We start from the raw sequence: 11,183 nt of genomic DNA on the forward strand, positions 1-11,183 counted from the left end.
CTATTCAGATTTTCTATTTCTCTGTGTCATTTTTGGGTAATTTTAGCTATTTAGGAATTTGTTCTCATCATCTAAGTTGACTAATTGCTTGGCATAAGTTGTTTATAGTATTTATTACAGTCCAAAACACATATCCTAGACATTGTGGTGCATCATGATGTCACACATTGATATTATATACCTCACGGCTTATTATGTGGTCACAGCTTATTGTTGCCATAATAACACTAATATTTCTTATAGCTCCTCCCTTTCTTATTTTATTATAAGTCACCTAAATCCATATAGGGCACAATGACTAAAGCTGCCAGAATTGTTATAACACTCTAAATAAATAATGAAACTACTGGTCAGAAAACTATACAGCTGTTCAAAATTATTGGGCATTTTTGTGTTAGAACTTATTCTAAATATTATGAAGTATTACTTCATTTAATCAGTAGGATAACCAATCAAGAGAACAATCCTGTGTCTAGGCCTGTCTTACAAAGGATATAATGGAGGCACAAGTACTGAGTTGTACCTTACATAGAGTTAAAATAAATCACAGGAAAAGGCTCCACACTGCTCTGTGATTTTTCCCACCCTGATGACTTCATGTGGAAAAGAACACACTGTCAGCCAATGTTGAGGATGCATTTGCCTAATTCATGTTTAATGGCAGAAGCCATCAAATGAGACCCCTTCAATGGCCTGCTCTAGGTGTTTAATGGTGTGCTTTTTTGACTGTCTAATGCCCATGTAGTCCGCAGTGTTCTATTAGTCTATGTGTATCTCTGACTATACACATAAACTCCACAAGGTGTATGTGGCCCAAAATACTGACAGATCTCAGAGAGGGGTGGGGAGGACAGAAGGGATTAGCCCAAAAACATGTATGCATATATGTATAGCCCATGCACATAGATAGCAATGTGGTGAAGGGCTGGGATGGGGAGAAGGAGGCTGGTTAGCAGGGGTCAAAGCTGGAGGAAATGGAGAATATCTATAGTAGTGTCAACAATAACAAATAATAATAAAATGAAATGAAAAAGTAGTTTCAAGTAAATGATTTTTTATGCTCTCAACTATTATATTACTATATATATCCCCAAAATTAATGAGCTAGAGACAGCACCTAGGCCTGAATAGACATTCTGGTCCTCCATTTACACATCACCTTTCACAATTAACCAAACAGAAAATAAGCCTTCATCAATCCATCCTTGTTAAATTGCCCCCACTGGGATAAACAAGTGGGCCAGAACAAATTGTGAGAAAGTATGAACATTGTTGATCTTGAGGCCATTTTTCATTGCATTTCTTTTTTTTTATTGCTGCTCAAGTGCAGAATGTGTGTGTGTGATGTGAGGTAAACTTTGAAATTCATTATTTTTGCATGTAAATATCCAATTTCTCATCTCCACTAACTGAAAGGACTATTTTCCCTCAGTGCATTGCCTTGCCAGATTTTCAAAATCATTCAAACCATACAGGTGGTTGGGTTGATTTTGGGGTTTTCTGTTTGTTGTTGTTGTTGTTGTTGTTTTTGGACCCTCAGTACTGTTGCACTGATGTACAAGGTCTGTTTGGACAGTATCAAGCCATGTAAGATGAAAACTAGAGACATTTATTGAAGAATATACAAAATACAAGCAACATTGTACATATGACAATGATGTCTCAGCCCCCTTCAAAGTACACACACAGTTCTCCCAATTGCCATTAGCTGAGCTGTTGTATTGTCCTGAATCTCATCAATGGTCTGAAATCTCTTCCCTTTCAAAGGTGATTTTACTTTTAGGAACAGGCAAAGTCACAGGGCCACAAATCTGGGCTGTAGGGGGGCTGAGTCACCTGGGTGATTGGATATTTTTCCAAAAAACAATGGTGGAGGAATGATGCATGAGGAGGTGTGTTGTCTTTTTTTTTTTAAGATTTTATTTATTTATTTTTAGAGAGGGAAGGGAGGGAGATAGAGAGAGAGAGAGAAACATCAATGTGCGGTTGCTGGGGGTCATGGCCTGCAACCCAGGCATGTACCCTGACTGGGAATGGAACCTGTGACACTTTTGTTCACAGTCCGAGCTCAATCCACTGAGCTACGCCAGCCAGGGCAGAGATGTGTTGTCTTGATGAAGCTGCCAATCACTAGTTGCCCATAGCAGTGGCCTTCTGAATCATCCCAATAGTTTCTGCAAGGGAAGGTTCAAGCTTAATGAAAAATTTGATGCAGAATCTTTGCTCCACTTGCTCAGCCACTTTGAATGCAATGACCACACAGTACAGAGGTTCATTCAACAGCATATACCACCCCCACTGACTAGTACAGTGAAGTCACCACTGTTCATCCATGCACATTCCAGTCCACTTTCCTTGGCTGCCAGGTTACATCAATGCCATGCAAACCATTCTCGTTATCTTAACAATGATTTGACTTTTTCCAACATATATATGCTTACCTTATACTACTAGTACAAAGTACAACACTTTGTAATTTTCCATTTGAAGTACAGGCAGTTCCCTACTTACAATAGTTTGACTTCCAATTTTTCTAGCTCTTTATTGTACATATTTTAGCATCACCCTGTCAGTGTAGAAAGTCCTGGAAGATTTTTAGCAGAATTTTATTGAATCTATTGATCAGCTTAGGGAGTCATTGTATCTTAACAATATTCAATCATTTGACCAACAAGTTTAAGATTATTATGTACAATGATGAATTGATGATTTCTTCCTCATTATGCTATAGTTCCTTTACCCTTTGTAATATGCCTTGTTCTAAAGTCTTTGTTTTATTTTAATATATCCATATGAAATTCCTTCTATCCTTTTATATTTAACTGATGTCTTCATAATTAAGGAGTTTCTTTAGATAGCACAGTATTTTGTTTTGCCTTTTTGTCCAATATGGCAAATATGGCATTCTCTGTATTTTAATTGTTGTTTCTAGACTATTTACAGTTAAGGATATTATTGATATGATTGAATTAAATCTCTTACTTAAATACCTTATCTCTATTTATTTAACCTACTTTTGATTCTTTCATACAATTTTCTGTCATCCTTTGAAATGAGAATTTTTTAATCCTTTTTGACATTATTTTTTCTTCTTTATAAAATTGTTATGGTTTTTAGGACTTAACAATAAACTTACTTGATAGGTTATGGATTATTTAATAAATTGTAAATTGTATGGATCAGGAAACAATAGAGTCCTACATACTGTCTTATTCTCTATGCTATTATTTTCCTACATTATGCTTTCATAGAGTCTATAAATCTTAATTTTTGGTATTGTTTTTATTCTTCAGCACTTTATATTATTCTACTTTCCCCTAGCTTGCAAGGATATTTTTAAAACAGTTGAAAATAAGGAAAATACATTTCAAATTTACATTTAGCATGCAACTGCCAGTGTTTTCGTGCGTGTGTGTGTGTGTGTGTGTGTGTGTGTGTCTGTGGGTGTGTGTGAATTTCAATTTCTGTCTGATAGGATTTTCCCTCTTCCTGGGTAACATATTTTAATACTTATTTTAATACATGTGTGCTGAAAATAAATTCCCTTAGTTTTTGCTAGTTTAAAATAGTTTTGTCATTTACTTTTTGAAAGATATTTTATTATATATACTGTTCTGTGGTGGGAGTTATGTTATTGTTTTTCCTCTTTAACACTTTTATTTTTCAATCTCTTTTTCTCTCACTTTCAGTTTTAGGCAAGAAATCTGTTCCAATGTTTATCTTTTTTCTTTAGATGAGTTATTTAAAATTGGAGGTGGTATTATACCCACCCCACCACACACATATATACAAGGGACATTTGGCAATTAATTGCAGATTGCTTCTGATAATCATGAAAAGAAGGGGGTTCTCCTGGCATCTAGAGTGCAGAGGCCATGGGCATGATTAACATCCCACAATGGGACTGAGAGCACTCCACAACTACATTATTCACTGTGAAGACATTCAGTACTTACTTTTTTCCTTTTGTGTTGTCTGTGTGTTCCTTCTGTTTGGTGTGATCTGAGACTCTTGGACTTGTGGTGCAGTGTCTTTTGCTAATTTTAGAAAATTCTTAGCCATTATCTCCACACACACTACCTTTTCCCTGACCTTTCCATTTTTATTTTCAGAGTTTCAAATATAGTGACTTTGACTACTTGATGTTGGCATATACATTAAATATTTCCCTTGAGTCTTCCTTTTTTCCCATGTGTCATTTTTGAGCATTTTCTAGTAGTCTGTTTGTACATTCACTAATGCTTTCCTTGAGTATGTTTAGCGTACTGCTGGGCCCATGAGGACATGCTTTATCTCTGTTTTTGCACTATTATTTCTAGCAAATTTAATTTTTCAGAATTAGTTGCCAAGATCCTGTTGAAATGTCCCATCTATTCCCACATGTTGACACCTTTTCCACTAATACCCATAGAACTAGTGTCATTTTAGATAGAATATCTAATAACTCTAAAATCTAAGTCATTATCTAAATCTGTGTTTGTTAATATCTTTGTTTTCCTGTCACCACTCATTTTCTCCCACTTATTTGTGCTGCATCTACATTTTTTTTAAATACATATTATTTGAAGATCAATAGAAATTCAAGTAAATGGCATTTTGCCTAAATATGATTTATATCTTTTGTTTAGTTTTAACTCTAGTGCTTGAAGATAGGCTCCAGTTTTGTTGACAGGATGATTACCTCTGAGTTCCACAGACTTCAGATTCATCAAGAGTCATCTTATTTTATGGTGGTACTTGGTTTGCCAGAGATGTCAATATTTAATCCACCCTAAGCTTTAGAGCTTCTGTTTGCATATAGACCTCCCTACAGATCCTATCCCCTCCTCTAGCATTGGAATTCCATTGCTTGGAACTCTATGCTTGTGTCATTGGGTTACCCAGTGCCTTCTGCTATCTGATGGGTCCAGAAAAATTTTGAGTTTGCAGAGTCTCTATCTTCTTGTGTTGTAATATTGGAAGCAATCTCTTTCTAGTTAGCCATCTCCTATACTTTAGCCAAAAGTCTGATTACATTGGTTTAAACAAAATTCCACTAAATGTAATTGAAATATGTTTTTTAAGTTGTCATTTAATGAGTAATACTACAGACTTTTTAAACCTTCTCTGAAGCTGAGAAAGCAAATTACTCTAAGGACAGCATAAGAATTCCATTTTAAATCAAATAAGTTATCAGATGTGTCTCTAACAAGAAATGAAAGGAATATATTTATTAAACTGCTAAAATGAACATTGAGGAAGAGAGTGCATGAAAAATTGCAGTTTACTCTGCCTATAAGGTAGTCTACCACCAAACATATCCTCAAGTACAGCAGCCTGATAATATGGGTGCACAATAAATACTAATCACACTCTTTTATAATTTAAGCTATATAAGAAACAACAGCTTTTAGTTCAAAATTTTTTTGTAAGTGTTTCCACAACCAGATCATTCTACCACTGTCCTACACCTATGATAAAAATGTGAAATGTACCTCATAATAAAGGGCATATATGACAAGCCTATGTTTAACATCATTCTCCGTGATGGAAACTGAAAGCATTTTCTCTGAGATCAGCAACAGAACAAGGTATGACTCAAGGACAAAAGAAATAATAGTAATCTTATGATCCATGAATGTCAAAAAAATTATGATGGACATGAGAGCTGTGATATACACTGAAAATAATATTCAAGTTCAATTTATGATGAATTATTTTAGAAGTCAATTAAAATTCTATCAAAGTTATAGATTTCAAAAACTAATTCATTGAAGAATCACATGAGTAACAGAAAATAGGTAGCACTAATACAATTCATGCTCTGCATAGCAGATGTGAGGGGTCCCAATGATGATTTGAAATCTAAAGTGACAGAATGGAACGACATAAAATGCTACATCAGTATTTATTGAAAAGTACCATACTTCTGTAGTTAAAATCTAAATTTATTGCCTTTATTTTACCACTTACTGATTTTAATACACTGGTCAGAGCACTTAAACAATCTAATTTCATTTCCTAAGAATAAAGTTAAGATTTCATCTCCAAATTAACAAAAAAATGTAATCATCTTATACCAAGATAGAGAGAAAACATAAAGACTTACATTTTAAACACAAATTGTTCATTGATTCCAACCCAGAGCAATATAAAACATGTTTGCTAATGTTCATCTTCATCCAGGTAAGTTAAAAATTAAGTTAATAGCAATATACAAGGGAAGATAGCTTATCTGTATATGTATAAAACATTTTGGTTACATTACAGATCCAAAGACCTGGAAATTTTATTTTAATTTAAAGTTGTAGGTTTAAAATCATATAACCATACTAAATTATTTCATGAACCAGTACAAGATTGTATACAGTTTTCATTTTACTTTGAAAAAACAAATACAATCTTTCTACCCAATTAGTCTGAACAATTTGGAATTTTGTGCTCATACAAGGAGTACAGGACACAAGAAGAAAATATAAGTAATTCAAGAAATATTAATGAGAGACTTTTTAAAAGATAAATATAATGTTGCAAATATTTAAAATTACATAATAGTGTGTATGAGGGCATCTGTTACTAAATATTACTACTATTGGAGAAACATGAATCCTCCCTGACATGCCCAATAATCTTGATTTGTTATTTCTTTGTTTAAACTATCATTAATATTCACAGTTGATTTAAAACAACATACCAGCCCCAAAACACAATTAGCTCTCAATACTTACAAGAAACCTACTCACTTATTTTATAAAGGCTGCCTGATGAAAAGAATTGAGATATGCTCCTGGTCAAACTAGCATATAAATTCATAATATAGGTATACTGATGGGTAGGTAATCAAAAATAAATATAAAAATCAGTGAATCAGACAACTCACTCATGATCTACCCTTTGGCTGTCCTCTCCACTTGAACACTGCAGCTCACAAATTCATCTCTCCACCAGCCTCCACTTTGAAATATTCTCTGGGAAAATATTTTGGAGCTCACCACTTCTCTGAGAACTTCTTTCACATCTTTGTTCCTTAGACTATAGATCAGGGGGTTCAGCATGGGAATCACTACAGTGTAGAACACTGCAGCCACCTTGTCAGCATCCACACTGTTGCCAGAACTGGGACGGCAATAAGTGAAAAGGATTGTCCCATGGAAGACAACAATGGCTGTGAGGTGGGAGGCACAGGTGGAAAAGGCTTTGCGCCTTCCCTCTGCAGAGCGCATCCTCAGGATGGTGATGAGAATAAACAAGTAGGAGGTAAATATAACCACAATGGCAATGATCTCAATGAAAGTGGCCACAATGTATGCCAACAGTTCATTCACAGTGACATCAGAACAAGCAAGAGATAACAGCAGGGGCAGATCACAAAAGAAGTGGTTAATCACATTTGATTTGTAGGATGGGATCTCTAGAGCTAAACACAAATGGATAAGAGAACACACAGTCCCACAGAGGTAGCAGCTAGAAACCAGCACCATTTGCAGTTTCTGGGACATGGTGACCATGTACAACAGTGGATTACAGATGGCCACAAAGCGGTCATAGGCCATCACAGCCAGCAGGAAGACCTCAATGATTCCATAGGCACAAAATAAATAAAACTGGACCATGCATCCCAGGAAAGAGATGGCTTTGTCTTCATTTATAATATTAACCAGCATCTTTGGCACAATATTTGTGGAATAGCAATAATCCACTAAGGACAGGTGGCTGAGGAAAAAGTACATGGGAGTGTGAAGTCGAGGGCTGACCTGAATCAGTGCAATCATGCCCAGGTTGCCCAAAAACGTGACTACATAGATGAGAAGGAACACCATGAAAAGAAAGACCCTCAGCTCAGGGGCATCTGATAATCCAAGGAGAATGAACTCCATCACAATGGTGCAGTTTCCCTCCCTAGGTTCCACCATATGTCTGGTTTAGAAAGCCAAATGATAAGTTTTGTGTGTCTTCTGAAATGGGAATAAGAAAGAAAACACATAATTACATTAACTTTAAAAAATCTCATTGATGTCTAACACAATGTATTTGAAATACAATTGTCAAATAAATCTAAATTCTCAGTGTGGCAGCCAATCCCCCTGACCAAATTTAAAGTATCAGCAGAAATATGTATAATTTTCAACTGTTACCTACCACAATGCATTGAGTTGATTAATTAAATAGATGTTTTGATGGAGTTTCAAACAGATTCAATGATAGTTTTTAAAGCCTCATGAGATCAACTCCTGCTCCCTGAAAAATGTAACAAATTTTGTTCAAATCAGACAACTGTGATCCTATGTACATTAATTTCCTAGGTCTGCCTATCATTACCATAAAGTTTCAGCATGTGAGGTTCTCTCTAGTTCTCTTCTGGGGAGTGTGACAAATCTCTGAGAACAGGGGCTCTAAGTTCTCTATAAATTTGGAATTATTCAGAATGAAAAATAAAAAGATTTAAAATATATACTGAAATCCATCATCATTTTTAATTGTCAAATTAACAAAGTGACTTAATTATAATAATAGTAATCAATAATAGTAATGACTCAGAAAGATATAACTCTGGTATGAATTTTCTGCAAAGCCATTAGGCAACATATATTCAAAGTCTTAACCTTGATAATAATAAAAGCTAACTGATATATTTATGAGAGATTTTATTCTTGTAAGTTGTTATAAGAGATGCTTAATTACATTTACAAATTGTGAAAAAATATATTCAAAGCTACCTTAAGCATTATTTATAATATTCACAATGGGAAAAAATAATTATCATAAATGGGGCAATGTTAAACTATGGTATATCTTATCTAAAACAGATCATTATCATTATATTTCAAATGATGTTACAGAAATGTTTTTTAATACCTACTATTGTTTATGTATGTATGTAAATTTAAATAAGACATATGTTGACACATGAATATATGTAGTAAAAATATCATATGTTATCACTTTGATTTGGCTACAACCCTAGAAGATCAGTCCATCCCCACACTGAGAAACAGGCAAGTGTAAACTTTCCAAGTTCCCTCTAGTAGTAGGATGGAGTAAGTGGTTACATTAAATATCCTATAAGTCTGATGTTCAATGACACCCAGACCTGTCCTTAAAGAAAAGTCATATATATGGAAGGTAACACATTTTATTCTTGCCCTCCTCCCTAGAAAGATGCACTCATGGTGCTATAGACATATTATATAATCAAAATTGAGTAAAGAGATTCTGGACTGAAAACAGAACTTGGTATTTTGTCTATAGCATGAACAAATTTTTAAGAAGTGAAAATAAATCAATATGCTAAGGTTATGCTTTTCTCATTACTTGACCCCTCCCCCACAAAAAAAGAGTTATTTGCCCACTTCAAAGTTAAAACAGAAAAATCAACCTGGAAACACTCCTTTCTAATGTTCTAGGCTGATAACAGGAAACTAGTTCATGGTAAACCCAAAACAAATCTAAAAGGACTCACCTCATTCACTGAGCAGAGACAGTCTACACATGCTGACTTCCCATGACCAACTCAGGGACACATGAATTCAACCCTCAAAATTAGGGTGAAAACTAGGGAGCTCCTTTATGGGTATAAAATCTATATTACATGACAGAAGCTGATGTGGAGAAAGGCACAAAGTGAATGAGGGAGGGGTGGGGAAAGAGACAGAGAGAGTAGAAAGAGAGCAAGACTACCATTACTTCTCTCTGTATTCTTTCATACACATCAAAGCTTGGTGTTCCAGGGGATATTGTCTAATTTCTCCATCAACTGTCTCTCAGTACTAAAAGCCAAAAACATTTGAAACAGTAAGGGGACAGGAATATGGTCTACTAAATCATTCTCTATTTAGAAGCCAAATGATTTAGCTAGATCTTTAAAATAATTGTTTTCTGGGAAATATACCCATTTTAATTTTCAAGTAACCAGAGCCTAGGTTTAGCTCACAAACCAAGTGACAAACATTTCCTCTCTTGTGCTGAAGATGTTAAGATGAGTATGGTACACAGTTAGGGACTTAAACTGTAATTTTGACCCTCAGGGAAAGGGTCCCTTAAGTGCAAATCACTGTCAATCTTCAAAACTACAAAAACAAGTTAAAATTAAACCAATAATACGTGTGGAATAGGACACATAATTAATCTCTATGGAAGAGCATCAGGTATAGTGTAATGCTCTAATGTGTGCAACAATTGAGAGCAAACACGTTCATCTAGATTTCATGGTGCAATATGGCATTACATCTCAGTGTCATACATGTGGACCACAATCACACTGCTATAAAAAAAATACCATGAATATTTCCTATTAATTCCCCCTTCCATATATATACAGAATCCCCTAAATTCCAGCAAGGTACAGTGACTAAAACCTCACCAGAATCCCTTCAAAACTTAGGAAGAAGATAAACTACTGGTCAGAAAACTAATAATAGTTAACACTTCTCGGGCACTTGTTATATGTTAAAACCTCTTCTAAATAATATGCCATATTATCTCATTTAATTGTTATGATAACCAACCAAGAGAAAATCTTGTTTCAAGGTCTCTCTTACAAAAGAGATGGTGGAGGCACTCACACTGAGTTTTTACTTGGATAAAAGTGGAGGGGTGCTCTGCCCTCAGGTTCCCCTCCTCCCTGGCCACCAGGGATGAGAATACATCTACTGAGACATGATCTGCTCGGGCAGGAAAGGTGGCCAATCTCTCAAAGGAGAAGGGCCAAGAGCCTTTTCCTCATTGGGCTTTTATTGGGTTCATTTGCACAAGAATACAGGTAAAGCTCATTAATTATTGTCAGGCAGTAAGGATTAAACAATAGATAACAAAGAAGTCTGAGGGCCTACTTTGAGTCAGTTTCAGATAGCTAAAGAGCAATAAAACTTTTGAGGAACAAACTCACTTCTTGCTTGGACCCTTATTTAATTGAGAGCATTCTAAACAAAGCAGGTTTCACAAGATTTTACATATTCTTTCTTAGGCCTGATTGCCCAGAGAACCCGCCTTTTGCAGCACAGGGCTGCACCACCCTCTGTCATTGTTTCAGGCTTAAGTCAGGCAGGGGAAGTAAGGCAGGAAAGAGATTAGGAGACTTTTGGAAGACAGGATAAGGACTCAGGCTTTGTCAAAGCCGAGGGGTAAGGGTCCATCACTGCCTTTTGCTGTAGCCCCCCAAGTCCTTCCTTGGGTGTCTCCCATGTCATTGTGCCTGTCTGAGGTCA

General features: G+C 35.5%; 1 protein-coding gene across 1 annotated transcript; it reads right to left on the reverse strand.

Annotated features, from left to right (window-relative positions):
• Positions 1–6,866: 6,866 nt before the first annotated feature.
• LOC123832437 (olfactory receptor 5L1-like) lies at positions 6,867–7,892 on the reverse strand. Its single transcript, XM_045860084.1, has one exon. It carries the CDS (start codon positions 7,890–7,892, stop codon positions 6,867–6,869), a length of 1,026 nt encoding a protein of 341 aa, XP_045716040.1.
• Positions 7,893–11,183: the final 3,291 nt, after the last annotated feature.

Source organism: Phyllostomus hastatus, unplaced genomic scaffold (assembly GCF_019186645.2).
Source record: "Phyllostomus hastatus isolate PE091 unplaced genomic scaffold, TTU_PhHast_1.1 phas_scaffold_190, whole genome shotgun sequence".
Lineage (NCBI taxonomy): Eukaryota > Metazoa > Chordata > Mammalia > Chiroptera > Phyllostomidae > Phyllostomus > Phyllostomus hastatus.

Excerpts from the sequence above, each read along its gene's own strand:
- LOC123832437 (XM_045860084.1), bottom strand. The coding sequence starts at position 7,892 with ATGGTGGAACCTAGGGAGGGAAACTGCACCATTGTGATGGAGTTCATT.